A 24013-nucleotide genomic window follows, 5' to 3' on the forward strand; every position below is an offset into this window, starting at 1 on the left:
TCACATTATTTTTTATCTGTTTATAGTTACTGTTCAATAAGTTGTTTATTTCCTGTTCTCAGTTAATTATAGCAGAAATAAACACTCCTTCCTTCAGTAGTCTCCTTTTTTTTTCTCTCTTAATGTTATTAAGGCGGCGGCACGGTGGTGTAGTGGTTAGCGCTGTCGCCTCACAGCAAGAAGGTCCGGGTTCGAGCCCCGTGGCCGGCGAGGGCCTTTCTGTGTGGAGTTTGCATGTTCTCCCCGTGTCCGCGTGGGTTTCCTCCGGGTGCTCCGGTTTCCCCCACAGTCCAAAGACATGCAGGTTAGGTTAACTGGTGACTCTAAATTGAGCGTAGGTGTGAATGTGAGTGTGAATGGTTGTCTGTGTCTATGTGTCAGCCCTGTGATGAACTGGCGACTCGTCCAGGGTGAATCCCGCCTTTCGCCCGTAGTCAGCTGGGATAGGCTCCAGCTTGCCTGCGACCCTGTAGAACAGGATAAAGCGGCTAGAGATAATGAGATGAGATGAGATGAGATGAGATGAGCTTGTGATATTAGTGAAAAACCCAAAGAAGCATTAAAACTAAACTGTCCCGAAGATATAAAGTTCCAGGTTCAGCTCTTTACTTGTTGGTGACTGAACACCACACACCGGTCCTCAACAGTCTATGGGAACAATCGCTTCATTATCAGTCCTGTGTCCTGTCACTCAGATTCTCCTCTCACCCTGATCCCCAAATATCAGTTCTTGTGTTTGTGTGTGTTCTTCATGACTGAGGAATTCAGTGCCTTTTATCTTTGCACATGGAGAGTGTGTGGTGTTGAGCAGCTCCTGACCACCAGGGAGCACACAAGACTTTCTCCATCCATCCATCTCTCTCTCTCCAGTTCCTCCTGAGATCCCTCAGACTTCTCCTGCTCTCTGGAGCTGTGTGATCCATCCTGATGTTCTCCTGTTGGTTGGAGTTCTCATCCCCTTGTTCCTGCTGAGTATGGACAGCATAAAGATGCACTGAGAAACCCTGCAGATGGAGTTTATCAATTTATATCTGGGATTTCTATATTTCTGCAAAGCTGCTTTGTGACAACAAGGTCCATTGTTAAAAGCACCATACAAATTAAATTAAATAAATCCATCCTCCACCCATCCCCATGAGGTGAGCAAGTTACCCCAATCACACGATCTTTATTATCAGCTGATGAGGTTCAGTGTCGATGATCTCCACCATATCACTGACCCTCAGCATACTGCTGTCTCTCAGTCCACAGCACCAACATCACTACCACACCTGGGATAGGAACACAGACACACCCTGCTACTGCTCACTGTGGAGCCTGTTTACTTTTAACACTATATCACTAATATGCAGGGGGGGGGTTTCATCATGGAGTGTTTTTATAGACCAAATACAATAATAAAGTAGAATCAAATAATAACAGACATAGTGACAGTTGGAATACAAATGGTGCCATGGTGGTGTAGTGGTTATCACTATCGCCTCACAGCAAGAAGGTTCTAGGTTCGAGCCCCGTGGCCGGCGAGGGCCTTTCTGTGTGGAGTTTGCATGTTCTCCCCGTGTCTGTGTAGGTTTCCTTCGGGTGCTCCGGTTTCCCCCACAGTCCAAAGACATGCAGTAGGTTAACGTGGGGCGGCCTCGGGCTGAGGTTGGGCTGAAGTGCCCTTGAACAAGGCACCGAACCCCCACCTGCTCCCCGGGCGCTGTAGCAGAGCTGCCCACTTCTCTGGGTGTGTGTGTGTGTGTGTTCAGATGGGTTAAATGCAGAGAGTAATTTCACTGTGCTTGAGTGTCCATGTGACAAATAAAGTTGTTCTTGTTCTGATTCCACACACAGGAACACACACACACAGATTCTACCACACAGACACACACACAGTGAGTTAGGCAGAGTGTGTGTCCTGGTGCTGCAACATCACACTCCAAACACACACAGATTCTACCACACAGGAACACACACACACAGTGAGTTAGGCAGAGTGTGTGTCCTGGTGCTGCAACATCACACTCCAAACACACACACACACAGATTCTACCACACAGGAACACACACACACAGAGTGAGTTAGGCAGAGTGTGTGTCCTGGTGCTGCAACATCACACTCCAAACACACACAGAGAGATTAGCATTAGCGTTAGCTCGGTGCTGGGAGGAGAACACACACACACACACCCGGAGTCATGATTAAACTGTTCTCTTTAAAGCAGCAGAAGAAGGATGAGGAGTCCGCGGGGGGAAACAGAACCGGTGCCGGGGGAAAGAAAGCCAGCGCGGCCCAGCTGCGGATACAGAAAGGTACGCTAGCTTTAGCAGCACTGCTAACCCGGTTAGCTGACTAGCTAACTCCCTCCCGGTGTGTGTTTATTATTCCTAGAGTGACAGTAAACACTCCACACCAGGTTCAGCAGCAGTGTTCATGAACTGTCGTGTTTTAATCACGGTATTCTCACAGAACCGAATCTGAACATCGTAGTAAAGCTAGCTGATGAACAGTAGCTGTTAGCATGGAGCCGAATCAGACCGGCTAATCATTCAGGACATTCCACTCCCGCCGGGGCTCTGGGTTTGGGTCACAGGGAAATATATTTCTCTAAAGTTGATGTGATAAACGAGTGAATCAGAAATGTAAACGAGCTGCTTTTCCGAACACGTAGCTAGGCTAGGCTAACAAGCTAGCTGGCTAGTTTATTTCCTGATAGGAGTCAGTGCTCGCCTGGTAACTGACTGTTGTTTTTGATTCAGTTGTCCTACAGAAAAGTCAGTGAGATAATCGAATTCTCCAGACACTCATTTATCTCAGAGTGAGTTTTTCCTGTTTTTATTTGTGTAAATCTGAAAGTTAGCTGAGTGTTAATAAGCGAATCCAGTAGTGTGAGGAAACTTATTCACGGTTTAAAGTGATTTCAGTCTCACTGTTTGTTTGTTTCACTTTTTATTTATTTAAAACCTTAAACTGGACTGAGTATCATTCCTTCCTACTCCGTTTGAACAATTATGAGTTGGATCAAAATGATAATTAATTAAACAACAGGCACATGTGCAAGAATTACTGAAAAAAAGATTAAAGTCTAAACTGTTAGAACCAGGTCTGATCCTGTGGTTCTGCTGAGTTCTGGACTTTACACTGCTTTCATTCCAGCACCATCGTCACACACTAATATCTCACAATCATTCCCAACAGGACTGTTCGGAGTCTGATCCGGCCTGTGTAAACGGGATATTCCGAATTCAGCGTGTTCCAATTAAGACGTGTGCCGATGTTACTCCAGATTTCGGAGCTGGAGGATTTACGGCAGTTTCTGACACACTGACTCTCACCTGTTCGGCTCTGTGAGTCTGAACGGCTGTGTGTAAACGAGAATATTAGTAGAATGTTCAGTAAACAGCTTCGGCGGGAATAAGAGCGGAAACCGGAATATTTTCTGCTTGTAAATGTCGTGTTACTGTGAAATACATCATATACATTTTAACGTCATGTTTTTATATATACAGTACAGTCCGGAGTTGGTGTGTGTGTGAGAGCGAGAGAGCGTGAGATTAAGGTAGAGTTTAACCTAAAGTTGGTAAAAACACCAAACCCTGGAGTCACAAACAAACAGAAATCTGCCTGCATCAGCACATTGAGTGTGTCCTCTTAAAAGTTAAGAGTAATTTAAATGTTTATGCACACACACAGTGTTCAGTGTGTTTGAACAGAATAGATCATCCTCTGGTGAGCAAACAATTCTGAATCGACTCGTTCCTGGAAGTGAATCAGTGTGTGTTTGGGGTTTCTGTAGACTTTTTTTTTTTTTAATGTTTTTGAGAGCTGATAACTCGAGCCACGGCACAGATCTGTAGCACTGCAGAAATACCGTATGTGTTCTTGGAGAAAATAAACTCTAGATGTCTCTCACATACACACACACACACACACACACACACAGTTTGAAACCAGATGTTTCAATAATTATCTGATCGTTTATTCAGCACTGGCTCTGTGCTTTTGACACTCCTGTACTCCGGATCGACATCTCCATCCGGACACACCCCTAATTTGTTTAATAATTAGACATTTGGTGGAAAAACAAACCTCATTTCATCTCATTATCTCTAGCCGCTTTATCCTGTTCTACAGGGTCGCAGGCAAGCTGGATCCTATCCCAGCTGACTACGGGCGAAAGGCGGGGTACACCCTGGACAAGTCGCCAGGTCATCACAGGGCTGACACATAGACACAGACAACCATTCACACTCACATTCACACCTACGCTCAATTTAGAGTCACCAGTTAACCTAACCTGCATGTCTTTGGACTGTGGGGGAAACCGGAGCACCCGGAGGAAACCCACGCGGACACGGGGAGAACATGCAAACTCCACACAGAAAGGCCCTCGCCGGCCACGGGGCTTGAACCTAGAACCTTCTTGCTGTGAGGCGATAGTGATAACCACTACACCACCATGGCACCATTTGTATTCCAACTGTCACTATGTCTGTTATTATTTGACCCTAATTCAGTAACCCTCTTGGCACTTCTTCAGTTTGCTCCACAAACCTTCTGTGGGATTCAGCTCAGGGCTTTGTGATCATCACTCCTTCACTCTCAGCGTGTTGGCTGGAGGTTTGATGAGGATCATGGTCCTGCTGCAGTGGTCTCTAAGTTTAGGGGAATAAAAGGGTCCGAGGCAGAGAACAGGAGGGTACAATTAAAAAAAGCTGAAGCCCTTCACCGTGAACCACAGCCCAGAAAAATGGAAAACTGGGTTTATCTGAGAGTTTCAAGGCATTTGGGAGGTCTCGTCTTTATCCGGGGCCGGGTCGCAGAGGCAGCAGTCTGAGCATGGAAGCTCAAACTTCCTTTCCCCAGACACCTCGGCCAGCTCCTCGGGAAGAACACCGAGGCGTTCCCAGGCCAGCCAAGAGACATAGTCCCTCCAGCGTGTCCTGGGTCTTCCCCGGGGCCTCCTCCCAGGGGGACATGCCTGGAACACCTCCCCAGGGAGGCGTCCAGGAGGCATCCGAAAGAGATGCCTGAGCCACCTCAGCTGATTCCTCTCGATGTGGAGGAGCAGCAGCTCTACTCCGAGCTCCTCCCGAGTGACTGTGCTTCTCACCCTATCTCTAAGGGAGCGCCCAGCCACCCTGCGAAGGAAACTCATTTCGGCCGCTTGTGTCCGCGATCTTGTTCTTTCGGTCATTACCCAAAGCTCATGACCATAGGTGAGAGTTGGAACGTAGATCGACCGGTAAATTGAGAGCTTCGCCTTTTGGCTCAGCTCCTTCTTCACCACGACGGACCGGTAAAGCGACTGCATCACTGCGGAGGCTGCACTGATCCACCTGTCGATCTCACGCTCTGTCCTTCCCTCACTCGTGAACAAGATCCCGAGATACTTAAACTCCTCCACTTGAGGCAGGATTCTCCACCAACCTGGAGAGGGCAAGCCACCCTTTTCTGGTCAAGAACCATGGCCTCGGACTTGGAGGTGCTGATTGTCATCCCAGCCGCTTCACGCTCGACTGCAAACCGCCCCAGTGCATGCTGAAGGTCCTGGTTTGAAGAAGCCAACAGGACAACATCATCCGCAAAAAGCTGAGATGAAATCCTGTGGTTCCCAAACAGGATTCCTTCCGGCCCCTGGCTGCGCCTAGAAATTCTGTCCATAAAAATTATGAACGGAATCGGTGACAAAGGGCAGCCCTGCCGGAGTCCAACATGCACTGGGAACAGGTCTGACTTACTGGTGGCAATGCGAACCAGACTCCTGCTCCGTTCGTACAGGGACCGGACAGCCCTTAGCAAAGAGCCCCAAACCCCATACTCCAGAAGCACCCCCCACAGAATACCACAGGGGACACGGTCGAATGCCTTCTCCAGATCCACAAAGCACATGTGGACTGGTTGGGCAAACTCCCATGAACCCTCGAGCACCCTATGAAGGGTATAGAGCTGGTCCAGTGTTCCACGACCAGGATGAAAACCGCATTGTTCCTCCTGGAGCCGAGGTTCGACTATTGGCTGAATTCTCCTCTCCAGTACCCTGGAGTAAACCTTCCCTGGGAGGCTGAGAAGTGTGACTCCCCTGTAATTGGAGCACACTCTCCGGTCCCCTTTCTTAAAAAGAGGGACCACCATCCCAGTCTGCCACTCCAGAGGCACTGTCCCTGACCGCCACGCGATGCTGCAGAGGCGTGTCAACCAAGACAGCCCCACAACATCCAGAGACTTGAGATACTCGGGGCGGACCTCATCCACCCCCGGTGCCTTGCCACCGAGGAGCTTGAAAACCACCTCAGTGACTTCGGCTTGGGTAATGGACGAGTCCACCTCTGAGTCATCAACCTCCGCTTCCTCAATGGAAGATGTGACGGTGGGATTGAGAAGATCCTCGAAGCATTCCTTTCACCGCCCGACAATGTCCCCAATCGAGGTCAACAGCTCCCCACCCGCACTGTAAACAGTGTTGGCAGAGTACTGCTTCCCCCTCCTGAGGCGCCGGATGGTTTGCCAGAATTTTTTCGAGGCCGACCGATAGCCCTCCTCCATGGCCTCACCGAACTCCTCCCAGTTCAGAGTTTTTGCCTCTGCAACTGCCCGAGCTGCGGCACGCCTGGCCTGCCGATACCCGTCAGCTGCCTCCGGAGTCCCAGAGGCCAACATGGCCCGATAGGACTCCTTCTTCAGCTTGACGGTGTCCCTTACTTCCGGTGTCCACTTGGCATTTGGGAGGAATTTCCAATTTATTGTAAACAGCAAAATAGAGTCTGAAGTGATGGGAATCAATACTAAACATTTTAATAGAACTGACATACAATAATGAATCAAAAAGAAATTTGACTCAACAAAACTTCATATATTTTTGATGTTTACAAAATTGATTGATTGATCATGTTAAAGCAAAAATAGCAAAGATTTACTGCAATTTTGGGGAAATCAAGACACATTCTGGACTATAAATCACTACATACTCTGTATAATGCACTCATACTTCCATATGTGAGCTACTGTGTGGAGATACGGGGTAATACCTACAAATCTAACCTGCAGCCGTTATGCACATTACAAAAAAGAGCAATAAGAATTGTCAATAATACGGGATATCTTGAGCATACAAACGCATTATTCGTAAAAGCACACACTCTGAAATTCACGGATCTGGTTAAACACAAGACTGCACAAATTATGTATAAAGCAAGACATAACCTTCTTCTGGGTGAGGTACAAAATATGTTTATGGAAAGGCAGGGTGGGTATAACCTGAGAGGGGAAATGAATTTTAAGAGAGTAAATGTTAGAACAACTATGAAAAGTATGTGCATAACAGTCTGTGGGGTGAAATTGTGGAATGGTCTGGAAAATGAACTCAAAAATAGCACCAACATAAAACTGTTTAAAAAAATTATATAAAAACATGTTGTTAAAAATATATGAGAATGAGGACAGGCAGACTATATAGGTGATGATGAAATTGAGAGTAAGTCTGTGACTGGTCTTCTTGTATTTAGTGTATAGCTATAGGTATGTGTATATGTATGTACTGTATATACGTATTGTATGTGTGTCTATATGCATAAGTATCTGTATATTTGATTTGGTTGATATTATACCATGTTGGTATGTTTTCTTTTTTGTTTATTGCTTTTGTTTTCTTTTGTATATATAGTTTATTATGGTGGAAAGTGACATCTGATTAGCGGTGGTATAGAGGGTTAGGATTGGATAAGTTATTACTTCTTCCTAATCCTTTCTGAACATTGTTGTTATTGCCTTGTGGCTACGCTATTCTGTTTGTTTATGACAATGTTTTGATTATTGCATTTTTTTTATTTTTATATCTATCTTCTTTATTGTTCAGAATAAAGTAATCAATCAATCAATGTTTACAAAATCAAGTAACAGTTACAATAACTTGTTTTTGTAAACATCAAAAATATATAAAGTTTTGTTGAGTCAAATTTCTTTTTGATTCGTTATTCAATTTCTGAACAGTCTGAGTGCTGATCGAATCCTAATGTTTCTGTAACAGTGTCTGTAGTGAGATCAGGTACTGAACCTGATCCAGGTGTTTTATACGTTCTATCTTTCCTGTTATCCTTCTTTTCTGTGAAAGGAGCTGCTCTGTTGCCTTTTGCACAAGTCTGTTCACTCCAGATTAATTCAAATTGGGTCCAAATTTATATATATAATAAAATATAAGCCTGTGATATCCCCCTTTATATTAAGGAGGTTCAGAATTCAAAAGATTTCAAATATTTTGAAAAAAATATACGAATTAATATATCACTATTTTCATTTGGCATTGCACTATTAGTTATAATAAATGAATCTATATTCATTTGATACGTATAAACTCGTATATATTTATAATTTTAATGATGAACATCAACTGCATGACAGATGTCAAGTCTCGATATGTGACTCCCCTACAAGGATACACTGCATTCCATCGCAAATCAAAATGTAAACAATGTCAATGCACTGAGCGTGCCGAGTGGGTGGGTTTGACCCAAAACAGGCCGTATACAATAACGGTATAGCGATCGATATTTATAATTTTAATATTTAGCCGACCAGCATTTATACATGGACCCGTACGCAGACGTATTTCACTCAGTAATCATAGCGACGGCTAAAATTACAGACTTACTTGTGGTTCGAGGCCTTTTTAAAAAACAGGCCTCTAATGTACCACTCTGCTTCTTAGTCTCCATTTCTAGCCATGTGGTAGCACGGCTCAATCACAGCACACGACACATCATCAACACCTCGTCAGCCAATCAGGTTACAGCACATGGCAGCGTAACGGCTGCCTCTATTTCCTACGGATGTGTTAGTATCTGGCCATTATTTAGTTGAACAAAACTTAGTTTCACATCACACGCTGTTCAGTTTTGTACAGATATACAGTTAGGTCCATAAATATTTGGACAAAGACAACATTTTTCTAATTTTGGTTCTGTACATTACCACAATGAATTTTGAACAAAACAATAAAGATGCAGTTGAAGTTCAGACTTTCAGCTTTAATTCAGTGGGTTGAACAAAATGATTGCATACAAATGTGAGGAACTAAAGCATTTTTTAAACACAATCCCTTCATTTCAGGGGCTCAAAAGTAATTGGACAAATTAAATAATTGTAAATAAAATGTTCATTTCTTATACTTGGTTGAAAACCCTTTGTTGGCAATGACTGCCTGAAGTCTTGAACTCATGGACATCACCAGACGCTGTGTTTCCTCCTTTTTAATGCTCTGCCAGGCCTTTACTGCAGCGGTTTTCAGTTGCTGTTTGTTTGTGGGCCTTTCTGTCTGAAGTTTAGTCTTTAACAAGTGAAATGCTGCTCAATTGGGTTGAGATCAGGTGACTGACTTGGCCATTCAAGAATATTCCACTTCTTTGCTTTAATAAACTCCTGGGTTGCTTTGGCTTTATGTTTTGGGTCATTGTCCATCTGTATTATGAAACGCCGACCAATCAGTTTGGCTGGATTTGAGCACACAGTATGTCTCTGAATACCTCAGAATTCATCCGGCTGCTTCTGTCCTGTGTCACATCATCAATAAACACTAGTGACCCAGTGCCACTGGCAGCCATGCATGCCCAAGCCATCACACTGCCTCCGCCGTGTTTTACAGATGACGTGGTATGCTTTGGATCATGAGCTGTACCACACCTTCACCATACTTTTTTTCTTTCCATCATTCTGGTAGAGGTTGATCTTGGTTTCATCTGTCCAAAGAATGTTCTTCCAGAACTGTGCTGGCTTTTTTAGATGTTTTTTAGCAAAGTCCAATCTAGCCTTTTTATTCTTGAGGCTTATGAGTGGCTTGCACCGTGCAGTGAACCCTCTGTATTTACTTTCATGCAGTCTTCTCTTTATGGTAGATTTGGGTATTGATACGCCTACCTCCTGGAGAGTGTTGTTCACTTGGTTGGCTGTTGTGAAGGGGTTTCTCTTCACCATGGAAATTATTCTGCGATCATCCACCACTGTTGTCTTCTGTGGGCGTCCAGGTCTTTTTGCGTTGATGAGTTCACCAGTGCTTTCTTTCTTTCTCAGGATGTACCAAACTGTAGATTTTGCCACTCCTAATCTTGTAGCAATTTCTCGGATGGGTTTTTTCTGTTTTCGCAGCGTAAGGATGGCTTGTTTCACCTGCATGGAGAGCTCCTTTGACCGCATGTTTTCTTCACAGCAAAATCTTCCAAATGCAAGCACCGCACCTCAAATCAACTCCAGGCCTTTTATCTGCTTAATTGAGAATGACATAACGAAGGAATTGCCCACACCTGCCCATGAAATAGCCTTTGAGTCAATTGTCCAATTACTTTTGGTCCCTTTAAAAACAGGGTGGCACATGTTAAGGAGCTGAAACTCCTAAACCCTTCATCCAATTTTAATGTGGATACCCTCAAATGAAAGCTGAAAGTCTGGACTTTATGTCCATTATATAACTATAACTTGAATATGTTTCAGTAAACAGGAAAAAAAAAAAAAAAAAAGAAAATTTGTGTCAGTGTCCCAATATATATGGACCTAACTGTGTGTGTGTGTGTGTGTGTGATATATAAACAAAAATATTTTTTGTTACTCAGTGAAGAATAGCTGGTTGCAAATCCTACTATAGACGGCGATTTGCCACCGCCAACCGGCTACTTATGAGACCTCTGCTGCTGGTCCTGTTTCTTGATAATCCTCTTTCCTCATGATGCCGTCTGTTTTCTGAAGTGCACCAGCACCGTTTCCAGCCCCACAACGTGATGCTGCCACCATCATGCTTCACAGTAGGAGTGATGTTCTTTTTTTAAATTGCAAGTTCTTTTTACTGCAAACATGGCACTGATCCTTACAGCCAAACAGTGCAATTTTTATTTCTTCTGACCAGAGGACACACCTACAAAAGCTTGCTGATCACCTGCACACTTCAGTCTGACTTTTTTTCTGCTGCTCTTGGAGTAGCGGCTTCTTAGCCCATGGTGATGACCACTTCCTTTGTCATTTTGTGGTTCAGTTGAAGTTTGTTCATCATTGGGAGTTAATTTGGGCCTCTTTCCTGAATGACTCTGTGTGTGCGCGCGTGCACTCAGGAGTTTCAGGTTTGTGTATGTTCAGATGCTCATGGTGTCTTCAGTTTGGAAGAAGGCTCTAAAGCTCGGCCCTATAGAGCCACAGGGATGCTCCCAGTTAACTCCTGATCATCACAACTGGCCAGTCAGAACTTCTAAAATGATTACATTAACGTCTTTGTGTTGAAGGAGATGATCATCTTGGTGTATGGAAACTTTTGACCCACTGGAATTCTGGGATTGTGAAGAAAACCTTTTTGTTTTAAAATAACCTTCTGATGTGAATGAAGTAGGATACCTTAAAGATGCCAAAGTGTGTGTGTGTGTGTGTGTGTGTGTGTGTGTGGAGTCGTGAGAACTGAGATCGAGTGTCTTTAGTTTCAGAGTGTGTTTTGGTTCAGACCGGACTGTTTTGGATCGGACTGGACTGTACACCCTGTTCATGAACTCTGGTTATGCTGAGGTCTCACTCACACACACCCGCAGAGCCAGTTGATCCATGAGAACCGTGACTGGGCCTACCGTGGCCATTCCAGCAGGTTTTGAAGGTGATCCTTCGCATAAATTTGGGCAGAGTAAATACGCAAATGAAGCTACAGTAGCTGTGATGGAAGACGCTGGTAAACCAAAAGCAGTGCTGTATGGTGGTGACAGCAGTGTGTACGGTTTTCATGACTGCAGTACGGCGTAGCCACGGCAAGGTGAAATAAGCCACGCCCCCTAGGCAAGCTTTTCACTTCCTGCAAAATGTTGTTCCGTGAATGTTTTGAGCTCGATGGTTGCTATGGTAACCCCGGTAGCCCATGTAAGCCTCACGTGTGTTTAAAGGATGGTCACGGAGGCTTTCACAGTTGTGACGGATGAATTCATCCAGCACTTCACCCACGGCAACTTTTTAATACGACTAAATTTTCTGTGGTTTCCACGCCCTCCTGGTTGTCAGGGCAGCTCTCGCGTATTCCTACAGAAGGGCTCAGAACGCGTGCTGTTTGACCCCAGAAAGCTCAAAATCGTCCACGGTGAAGTGACTGTGGCGGTGCGAGATCTTGAACACTGCAGGGAGGAGCTGCAGTTCCAGAGCGAGTAAACCCCGGCTCGAACCCTCTCACTCCTGTTTAATAACTACACTCTCACTCGCACCTCAGCCTGGAGAGTCGACTAAACAACTCTGTTTCACTGTCCATGATGGAGAGAAGAATTCTTGTGAAAGTTCTGAGCAAATCAGCTTGGTCACCTCTTAAATTATTTACACATCACTTTAATAATTATTTTTTTTCACACCAGTTTCAAAAATATCGATGCAAGTAATGAGTTACACTCCTGAGTGTTATTATTTACACATGGAATTAATAATGAATAGTCACCACTTGACATGATGCAGATCCTCTCTGATGACGGTGATCAGATCAGATCAGATGATGGCAGGTGTGGAAGTGAAACCTGGTGCAGTTTCAGTCCTCAGGGTGAGATGAAGCGAGGTATGAATACAGTCTAATTTAATCTCTGGAGAAGAAAATAAATGATAAACTGCTGTCAATCAGATCTGAGATTGGAAATAAAAATCGGTTCCATATGAAAGAGCGTTGTTTGGTATACTAGGCATAAAAACTCTGAGGTTTAACTAAACGGGTGTGGGATGTCGTCGAGACCATCACAGCAAATTATTTTACTTTTTTTTTTTAAATGAAATTCTAGCACACACCCTGTGTTGATGTTCACTCTGGTTAACATGAGCTGGTTGGATATGATGCAGTGTTACAGAACTGAAAATAAAAATATTATCTCAGTCACACTGCTTCCTCACATCTGTAAGGACTGGAACAGAAATAAACCAGAAAGTGGGTTTTTTTTTTTTTTTCCCTAAAACTGTTTTTTTCTCTCTCTCTCTCTCTCAGACATCAATGAGCTGAATCTCCCGAAGACGTGTGAGATCGTTTTTCCAGATCAGGATGATCTACTGAACTTTAAACTCATCATTTCACCAGATGAGGTCTCCCAGCTGTTCTACACATGTCTCACCTTTACACATCAGGGCTGTGGGGAGCGAGGGATGGAGTGGGTGGGGCTCACTGACACTGATCACCAACTCCAGGGGATGATGGGCAGTTCATTAGTGCATTTAGGGCAGAGAGACGGGGGAGGGCAGAGAAACCGAGCAAGATAATCAGAACATGATCAGATCAGACCATGTTGTTTACACACCTCTACACTTTACTCACTGGTGTTTATTGTGTTTGTTTCAGGGCTTCTACAAAGGAGGAAAGTTCGTCTTTAGCTTTAAAGTAAGTAAAAGGCACACACACACACACACACACACACACAGGAGGATGCTGCTGGATTATTGTGTTATCTGGAGTGAACATGCAGCAAAATTGTGTGTTCATACTGTATATGTTGTGGAAATGTGTGTTCTCTTACCATGTGTGTGTGAGACAGGTAGGACAGGGCTACCCTCATGACCCTCCGAAAGTAAAATGTGAAACGATGGTGTATCACCCCAACATCGACCTGGAGGGCAACGTGTGTTTAAACATCCTGAGGTACTGTGTGTGTGTGTGTGTGTGTGTGTGTGCGCGTGTGTGTGCGCGTGTGTGTGAAATAAGGCCGGACTGGTGGACACTGACCGGTAATTTTTGTGTTTGTCCGTCTGTATTTCAAACTCCTCAGACCGGATGGCCCATGAAAGACGGTAAAGATATGGATCTAATCTACTTCTAATTTTCTTCCAAATGTTACACTGGGTGAAGACATTACAGTATGTCATAACACGGCCTGTGAAACGGGGGCCCCGTGGGCGTGGCTTTAAAAATTCATAACTTGGCCACCGAAGGTCCTAGCCCCACCCAAGTTTACAGGCCCCGCCCTCTCCCTGAGTGTCACACTAAATAAGACAATAATAATCCACTCAGAGTTCACTGTTGTTTTTATTGCACGATGCAGGTGAACTCGTGTTTTAGGGTTGACGGTCTCTGATGGATCCAGTCGGATGATTAAGAGTTCAGTTTATATGAAACTTTGCAGTACAGTATTAGGTTAAGTCCCAAACTGCCAATCAATGGTTTTGTTGTTGTTATGCACATTTTTTTATTCATAATAAGAACAGTCCTATGCTTTATAGGATGTAGATATAGATTTTAATAGAATTTTCTTCTATTTTTTTTAAGTTCTAGTCCCACAGATTTTAGCTTGAATGCCGAATGATATGACCATGTCTAGTTTTGAGTCATTTTAAAAGTTATTTTCTTCACTTTAGAGAAATTTGGCTTTGGTAAAAACTTTATCGCTTGGATTCAGTTCCTCTACTCTTCTCCACATGCTTCAATTAGCACAAATAACATTAATTCAGACTCCTTTCGCCTCTACCGCTCTACAAGACAGAGCTGCCCTTTAAGTCCTTTATTATTTGCAGTTGCCATCAAACCCCTTTCAATAGCGCTCTGGTCCAATCCCCACATTACAGGCATAGTAAGGAATGGTCTAGAGCTGAAAGCCTCTCTTTACACGGATGATCTTCTTTTTATATGTTTCCAACTTGCCCACCTCTGTCCCTGCCACACTCGCCACTCTTCAATCGTTTAGCTTGATATCTGGATACAAACTCAACTTGAGTAAAAGTGAGATACTTCCTGTTAATACTGCTGCTAAAGATTTTCCGTTGCGTAATCTACCCTTTAAAATTACTCAATACAGTTTCACATATTTGGGAGTTAAAGTCACGCAAAAATTTGAGGATCTTTAGAAAGCAAATTTTGTCCCTTTTGCCGCTTTTCCACTACCAACGCAGCTGAGTCGGGCTGAGCCGTGCCATGCTGAGTTGGGCTGAGTCGAGCTGAGCGGGGCTGTTGGAGTTGCATTTCGACTACAACCGCGCTGAACCGTGCTGGCTGGAAGTGGGTGGACACATTGGGTGGAGTTAGCGAAAGTGGGTGGACGTCACGTGATGTCGTTAGGCGGCGCAAACAGTGACATCAGTGATCTTTTAAGCGGTAGTCTCACGACCCGGATAGTAAACAATAAACATGGATGACATGGAGTCGTTAGTGTTGCTGGTCTTGGTGCTGTGGCTTGTTGTCACCGACAACGCCAACAGATACTGGCAAGAGCGTATAGATGAGGCGAGGCGCATAAGGTTTCAGAAATTTTCGTAATTCTTCTTCTTCCGGGTTTACGGTGTTTACAGATCCCAGCGTGCTCGCGGGGCGTGTGTGGGCATGTGAGGACACTCCTCCTCACCAATCAGTGCACAGGGGAGTGTCTCCTCACGCCCCTAGCCCCACTCGGCTCGGTTTGGCTCGCTTCAGCCCCACTCCAAAACCGTGCGAGTTTTGGGTGCTAAGCAGGGCTGAAGCGAGCTGAGTCGTGCTGCTCTGAGGTAGTCGAAACGCGAGCCGTGTCGGGCTGAAGTGAGCTGAAAAAGGGTAGTGGAAAAGGGCTATTTGTTGACCCGAATTAAGGACTATTTCGATCGCTGGTCTGTTCTTAATCTTTCTTTGGTTGCACGAGTTAATACGGTCAGAATGAATATTCTCCCGTGCTTTTCATATCTGTTCCAGTGTATACCTCTCTTTCTCCCTTAAACTTTCTTCTGCAAAGTGGACAGTTTGATCCTGGAGTTTGTATGGAATAAGAAGGTTCCTAGAATGCGTATGCAGTATTTACAAAGGCCCAAACTGCTTGGAGGAATGGTGCTGCCTAATTTTAGATTTTATTATTGGGCCTCCAATATAAGGATTTTTAACTACTGGCTTCAATATGAGGCCTTTCGACCTCCTCCAGTGTGGCTTATCATAGAATCTAATTCTGCTAAACCCGTGTCACTAAAGGCTTTGGTACACTCTCCTGTTCACTCCTCCACTTCTCCTGATACTAAGAATGTCATCATTAAAACTTCTCTTAGAATCTGGGTTCAGTTCAAGCGCTACTTTGGCCTACAGTCAGTCATTCTCTACCTGTGCTCCACTAGCCGCCAATCATGTTTTTCCTCCTTCTCTGATGGAGAGTGTCTTTTTAAAATGGGAAAGGCTTGGCATTAATACCTTTTAAAGACTTGTATATTGATAATGTTTTTGCCTCTTTTCAGCAATTGCCGGACAAATTTTCACTTCCTAAGCAACATTTCTTTAGATATTTGCAGGTCCGGAGCTTTGGTCATAACACGTTTCCCGTGTTTCCCCACCCACCTGACGATTCTGTTCTAGATAGGTTCCTGACACCAATCCCAACCTTAAAAGGCTCAGTCTCGCATATTTATAACCACCTAATTTATCTTTGTAGCGGGACTCTGGTGTGGGTGGAGCACAGAAGCATGGCAGGCGGTTGTTTGCGATTTTAACTCTTCCTTTATTGCTGCTTTACAGCACACAACGTAGACACTCTCACACACACACACACATATATATATATATATATATATATATATATATATATATATATATATATATATATATATATATACACACACACACACACACAGGCTAGTAGCAAGCCTTCGGCACCGTCCTCCCCTTCTCACCCTCCTTTTATCAGCGCAGTCACTGAAGGAGACACAGAAACACACGTTAATTGATAACAGGTGTAGTGGCATGACCACTCACCTTCCCTGACTCCGCCCTCCATTCACAGACTGATGCTCGGCCACGCCCCCACTGCCACATACTGCCTGACTCAGACTGGGGAGCTGTCCGGCCTGAAGCCGACGACACCGCCCCCCCCCCCCCCCCCCGAATTTAAATGGCTGGAGAGCAAGATACCAACAGGTGATCGGCTTGTTGGCATCCTTCATGCGATGGAGCCACTGGAGGGGCACGTGGTCTGAACAGAGGGTGAAAGGGTGCCCCAGCAGGTAGTACCAGAGGGCAAGTACCGCCCACTTGATGGCTCGGCACTCTTTTTCAATCGTGCTGTACCTGCCTTCCCGCATCGACAGCTTCCGGCTAATGTACAGCATGGGACGCTCCTCCACCTCCTGGGACAGAACGGCCCCCAGCTCTCTGTCCGATGTGTCCGTCTGCAAAATAAAGGGGAGAGAAAAGTCAGGGGAGTGTAACAGTGGCCCCCCACACAGTGCAGCCTTTACCTTAGAGAAAGCCTGTTGGCATTGCGCCGTCCACTGGACCGGATCTGGTGCTCCATTTTTAGTGAGATCAGTCAGCAGGCTGGTGACGTCCGAATAATTAGGTATGAACCTCCGATAGTAGCCAGCCAGCCCCAGGAACTGTCTCACCCCCTTTTTGGTCTTGGGGCTCGGGCAGGCCGCAATCGCTGCAGTCTTATTAATTTGGGGACGCACCTGCCCATGGCCCAAGTGAAAACCCAGATACTGTACTTCCACCTGCCCAATCACACATTTCTTTGGGTTGGCCATGAGACCCGCCCACCTCAGCGACTTTAGGATGGCCCTAAGGTGTTCAAGGTGCCACGGCCAGTCATTACTATAGATGATAATGTCATCCAGATACGCAGCTGCGTAGGTGGCGTGGGGGCGGAGGACCCTGTCGTGGGGGCGGAGGACCCTGTCCATAAGCCACTGGAACGTCGCGGGCACCCCAAACAGCCCAAAAGGAAGTGTGACGAATTGGTGTAAGCCAAACGGTGTGGAAAAAGCCATTTTCTCTCGGGATAGAGGAGTCAAGGGGATCTGCCAATATCCCTTCGTTAAATCCAGTGTCAAATAAAAATGAGCAGTGCCTAATCGATCGAGCCACTCGTCAATGTGGGGCATTGGGTACGCATCGAATTTAGACACCACGTTGACTTTCCTATAGTCCACACAGAGCCGGACCGACCCATCGGTCTTGGGGACCAGGACCACTGGGCTGCTCCAGTCACTGTGGGACTCCTCGATTATGCCCATTTCGAGCATGGCTTCAAGTTCATCCCAGACCACCTTTTTTTTGTGTTCGGGCAGACGGTAAGGGCGGCTACGCACTACCACCCCCGGGGGCATCTTAATGTGGTGTTCTATGAGGTGGGTGCGGCCGGGTAGGGGCGAATACATGTCGGAAAATTCTTTCTGCAACTGGGCTACCTCTGTGAGCTGGGTCGGGGAGAGGTGGTCTCCACAGGGGACCAGAACAGTGGACGATGTCAATGTTCTTTTTTGAACCTTGCGCCTGCCACAAATTCTCCTGGGTTAAGTGCATGAGTGTATGGAGTTTGGCGCGCAGGTTGAGAACGTATTGAATTTCGTTTTTACTAGGTGAAGGTCCCTCCTCCCAATTTTCACGTAGCACGTCCAAAATGCCACGCGGCTTACGCCCATATAACAATTCAAACGGTGAAAACCCTATGGAGGCTCGTGGGACCTCTCGTACTGCAAATAACAGGGGCTCGAGCCATTTATCCCAATTACATGTATCTTTGCTTACGAACTTCCGAATTATATTTTTGAGAGTTCGATTGAACCGTTCTACTAAGCCATCCGTTTGTGGGTGATAGACACTGGTGCAGATAGGCTTAATCCCCAGTAACCCATACAGCTCGCGCAGTGTGTGTGACATGAATGTAGTGCCTTGGTCTGTCAGGATTTCTTTCAGAATCCCAACCCGGGAGATAAAGCAGAAGAGTGCTTCTGCTATACTGCGTGCTGAGATATTGCAGAGAGGCACTGCTTCCGGATATCGCGTTGCAAAGTCTACCAGGACTAAAATAAAGCGATATCCCCATGATGACTGATCTAATGGCCCGACGTGATCCATCCCAATTCTTTCAAACGGGGTCTCGATTAAAGGGAGAGGGCGCAAAGGCGCTTTTGGAGTGGCCGTGGGATTTACTAATTGGCATTCGCGGCACGCCGCACACCACCGACGGACATCCCCGCGAATCCCTGGCCAATAGAACCTGGCCATTATTCGGGCTAGTGTCTTATCCTGCCCCAAGCATCCAGCCATGGGATTAAAGTGAGCAGCTTGGAATATGAATTCCCAGCGGCTCTTTGGAATTAATGACTGTGTTATGTCTTCGCCGGTTTGAGTGTCCTGCATCACTCGGTATAGCCTATCCTTAATAATAGCAAAGTAGGGGAAGGCCGGTGTCGCATTTGGCTGGAGAATTTGACCACCGATTACTCTCACTTGGTCAAATGCATGCCGCAGAGTCCCGTCTCATGACTGCTCTAACGGGAAATCCCCAAGGGAATCCCCGAGAGAGGGAGGAGGGGCGGGGTGCTCCTCACTCTGTGTATCGCCCTGATGTGGTACTGACGTAGACGGCTCTGTGACAGCTTCTCCCGCCAATGCTACTCCGGGGCTTTCCCTAGCTGAATTACGGCAGGACCCACTCTTCATTATGTGCGTCATTGATTCCTTAAACCCCGGCCAATCAGTCCCCAAAATTAGCGAGTGGGTGAGACGAGGATTGACCGCCACCTTTACACTATATTTTTCCCCTCGAAATAGAATGTGTACGGACACCAAAGGGTAGTTGTGAACATCCCCGTGCGCACACAACGCCTTCACCATTCGTGCTCTCCCCAATGTCTCACCTTGGACCAGGCTTTGGTGGATTGAGGTCTGGTTACAGCCGGAATCCACCAAAGCCTGATACATATCCCCTTGGACACTTACCGGTATTCGATATGCTCTGGCCCGATCGAGGGTGGTTTCTGGCGCGTCGGGGACCCGGACCACCGTGCCCACCTCCATCGCGGAGCACTGATGTTGGAGATGTCCCGGCTCCCCACAGCGCCAGCACACCGACCCAGGCTCTCTCTCTCTGCACCGGTGTTACAGGCATCACTCACCTGAGGGGGAGGAGACACAGACAAGGAAGGGGGAAACGGGAGGACACCACGGGTGCGCCGGGCCAGCTGGGGAGGGAGCCGGCCCCCGCCATGGGGGAATGGGGCGAGGACGGGAAACAGAGGGAGAAGGAGGGGAGAGCAGAGAAGAGGAGATACACCGTCCTGCCGTTGGAACTGCCACCATGTGGTCCTCTGCTAGCTGGATTGCCTGCTCCAGCGACGCTGGGCGATGACACTGGACCCACTCTGCCGTTCCATCCAGAAGTCACGCAACGAATTGCTCCAGTGTCACCAGGTACATCACTCCCTCGGCGTCGCAGTCGTCTGCCCTCAGCCACCGCCGGCAGGCGTCCCGGAGTTGCTGCCCGAACGCGAACAGCTGGCCGACCTCCTCCAAGCGCAGCGAGCGGAAGCGCTGCCGTTGTTGCTCTGGGGAGCGGCCGACACGCTGGAGGATGGCTCTTCGAAGGTCTGTGTAGACGAGCCGGCTGTCGGCGGGGAGCTGCAGCACGGCTAGTTGTGCCTCTTCCGTCAGCAGGGGAAGGAGGCGGCGCCGTGCGCTGGTCCACCAGCCAACCCCACACCTCCGCTGCCTGCTCGAAGAGCGCGAGGAAGGCTTCCGGGCCATCGTGCGGACCCATCTTTGTTAGGGTGAGGTGGGGAGGGTCTGCTCCGGTGGCGGTCGTGGGCCCCGCTGACGCGAGCAGGTGCCAGAACGCCTGGCGGTCCTCCTGTTGGGCCAGCACCAAGGCTTCGAACCGTTGTTCCTGCTCTTTCCGGAGGGCGCCCAGCGCTTGGTGCTGGTTCTGCTGGGCTGTGGCGAGGGCATGGATCAGCTCCTTAAATGGCAAGGACTCCATGGGGCTGTTCCCTTCTGCGCTCTCCTGGGTTTCGGCACCGCTGTAGCGGGACTCTGGTGTGGGTGGAGCACAGAAGCATGGCAGGCGGTTGTTTTTATATATATATATATATATATATATATATATATATATATATATATATATACACACACACACAGGCTAGTAGCAAGCCTTCGGCGCCGTCCTCCCCTTCTCACCCTCCTTTTATCGGCGCAGTCACTGAAGGAGACACACAAACACACGTTAATTGATAACAGGTGTAGTGACATGACCACTCAACTTCCCTGACTCCACCCTCCATTCACAGACTGACGCTCGGCCACGCCCCCGCTGCCACAATCTTTTACGTCCGGACTCTTTAAATTCCATTCAGATGTTGTGGGAGAATGATTTGGGGGAGGCGATATCAGAGGAAACGTGGGCTGAGATTTTAAAATGAGTTCATAAATCTTCTATTTGTGCAAGGCATGGCCTTATTCAATGTAAATTGGTTCATCGCAGCTATTATACTAACGCACGTTTGTCTGAGTTTTATGATGGGGTGTCCTCTGCATGTAACAGATGTCAGCATTCACCTGCGGATCTTATACGTATGCTCTGGCTTTGCCCATCTTTGCATAAATATTGGACAGAAATTTTTAGTATAATTTCTGTATTTAGTGGGGAAAATGTTGAGCCTGATGCTTTTGGCACATTGTTTGGAGTCTTTCCTTTATTACCATCTCTTTCAGCAGTTAAAAGAGACTTCCTGGCTTTTACCACTTTTTTGGCCAGAAGGCTCAGAGAAATAAAATGGAAGTCACAGATGTCACCCTCTCATATCCATTGGGTTCGAGACGTTCTCTACTTTTATTAAATTAGAAAAACTTCGACTTTCACTGAGTGATTCTGCTGGCAAATTCCAGAAAATATAGGGTCCAATTTTTTCAGTTTATAAAGCAAATAAATTTCTTGTTTATCCCGGACTGATGCACTTTTTTATGGTTTATACTGGAATCAATATTTGGCTCAGTGCAATTCTACTGTTGCTGTATTAACATACTGTCTAGTAGTGACACTGCTGTTTGCCAACTGACGGGGTTTTTTTCTTTGTGCTTATTTTCTTAGTAATGCTGTTTCAGTGTATTACACTTTTTTGATTGTCACTCTTCTACAGTATTTTGATAAAAGGAAAGTTAATCTCATATGTACCTATTCATTCATATATATACTGTTATACTTTTTATAAGGTACTGATGACACAATTGTATTTTTTGTGAAACTTAAAGTTTGGGGGGAGGGGGGGTATTTTCTTATAAAGTTACTTGGAATCTTGGACTCAATTTGAACTCTATTCTGTAAGAATAGTTGTATTGTTAATGACTAAATTTCTTATAAACTGATTATAAACACAGTATAAAATAGTCATTGCTGACAGAATGTTTCATGAGTGTTATATAGTACCGATATATGAGTCCCAGTAAGCTGTAACCAACTGGAACATCCTTGGGGCCCCCCAGACTTTGTTCTAGACATGGAACTGACCTGTATGTGCTACTGTTTTCTTGGGTAGAACTTTAAACATGTTTTTCTTGAATCTTCTGACATTTTCTTGTAAATTATATTCAGTTTGTAGTGTAATTAGCAACTAATGTCGAGTGTAATTTGGCCTTTGAAGATCACAAAAATGTGCCTGGAAATAGCTGAGAAGCATCTTCAGGCATCTAAAGCCCTTCAGCTTCCGGGGCCCTAAGGCGGGCCCCAGACCCCTAGCTGCATTGTTCCAGGCCTTTGGCCCATCATTTGGACAGACTGAAATTTGGACAGACAGACAACATTTCAGACTCGTCTGTCCTGTAACAGTCTGCTTAAAATTCCTTATTTCCCACACTGGTGTGTGTGTGTGTGTGTGTGTGTGTGTGTGTGTGTGTGTGTGTGTGTGTGTTACTGAGCTAAGTCTCCCACACACTGCACCCTGTAACAGGACAGTGTCTGATTTTGCTGTGTGTGTTTTTAGAGAAGACTGGAAGCCGGTGTTGACGATTAACTCCATCATATACGGTCTGCAGTATCTGTTCTTAGTAAGTGGACTGTACCACTTTGTGTGGGTGGGTGGTGTTTCTCATTCCAAACATTCCTGCTCTGTTTTCTCTCCATCTTCTCCCTCTTATTTTCTTGTACTCCAATTTATTTTCATTCCTTCTCCCTCTTTCACATGTTCCCTTTCTTCCTCTCCTCCTGTGTAACTGCTTTAGAAAGCAGCATATGAAGATCACGTTATTTACTGTAAATAAATGTTCTGATGGACGAGCCTGACCTCCCTGTGAGTGTTTCCTCCTCTCTGAGCTTGGATTTTATTTTTTTTCTTGATGTCCTTGTAGGAGCCGAACCCTGAGGATCCTCTGAACAAGGAGGCGGCGGAGGTGCTGCAGTCGAATCGGCGGCTTTTCGAGCAGAACGTCCAGCGCTCACTACGCGGCGGCTACGTCGGAGCCACCTACTTTGAGCGGTGTCTCAAATAATGACAGCGACGACGCTCATCGTTTACACACGCTGAGACACTGACTGACACTCTGACCGCTGGGGGGGGGGGGTGACCTGGGGAGGGGCGGGATTTAGGGGGAGGGCTTCGACTGAAGGTTCGATCAGTCAGTAAATGTTGCACGGAGAATTGCGTGGCAGTGAAACACTGCTGTGAAGTTTGGTTATTACACACACACACACAGAGGTTCATGACAGATTGACGGACAGACGGACTGACTGAGCGCAGGATGAGAGTGGCTCTGACAGAATGGGAGGTCAAATGTTTTTGTTAAGTTTTTCTCCATGTGTACCTGTTGCAGGGGGGTGGGGGGGGCAGCATGGGGAGACCATGAGGGTGGGCAGGGGGCGTGTCTACTTTTTGTGCAGAGGGTCTGAGTTTGTTGGGGCGACAGAGATCTTACAATCCTCTTGTGTATATTAAAATCCCAGCTGTTCACAATGACTGCAATATGAATTATGTTAAATAAAATATGGACTTGAATGCTTATATATTTACCATCTCTCACTCACGTGCGCATATCTACACACACACACACCTGATAAACGCAGTTCACTTCAATTTTATTTGTAGAGCTCTTTCAATCATGGATATGATCACAATGCAGTTTTATAGAAATCTATAAATGTTAAATAAATAAATGATAAGTTTATCGCCTGAGGTGACGGGAGTCGGGAAAAACTCCCTGAGCTGATACGAGGAAGAAACTGAGATAAACAGTGTTCAGTGCTGTTAGGATTGGACTTTATTTTTATTTCTTCTTTTATAGGCAGCGTATTATAGCACTATCATACACTGTCAGAAATAGGGGTACAGTAGGGGTCTATTTCTGTCCGCCCA

General features: G+C 46.0%; 1 protein-coding gene across 1 annotated transcript; it reads left to right on the forward strand.

Moving 5' to 3' along the window:
* Positions 1 to 1858: 1858 nt before the first annotated feature.
* ube2m (ubiquitin conjugating enzyme E2 M) lies at positions 1859 to 23662 on the forward strand. The gene is made up of 6 exons (XM_060942313.1): positions 1859 to 2295; positions 12948 to 13042; positions 13296 to 13334; positions 13489 to 13592; positions 22649 to 22712; positions 23013 to 23662. Exons 1-6 carry the CDS (start codon positions 2181 to 2183, stop codon positions 23151 to 23153), a joined length of 558 nt encoding a protein of 185 aa, XP_060798296.1. The 5' UTR covers positions 1859 to 2180; the 3' UTR covers positions 23154 to 23662.
* The last annotated feature ends 351 nt before the right edge of the window (positions 23663 to 24013 follow it).

Source organism: Neoarius graeffei, chromosome 16 (assembly GCF_027579695.1).
Source record: "Neoarius graeffei isolate fNeoGra1 chromosome 16, fNeoGra1.pri, whole genome shotgun sequence".
Taxonomy (NCBI): Eukaryota; Metazoa; Chordata; class Actinopteri; order Siluriformes; family Ariidae; genus Neoarius; species Neoarius graeffei.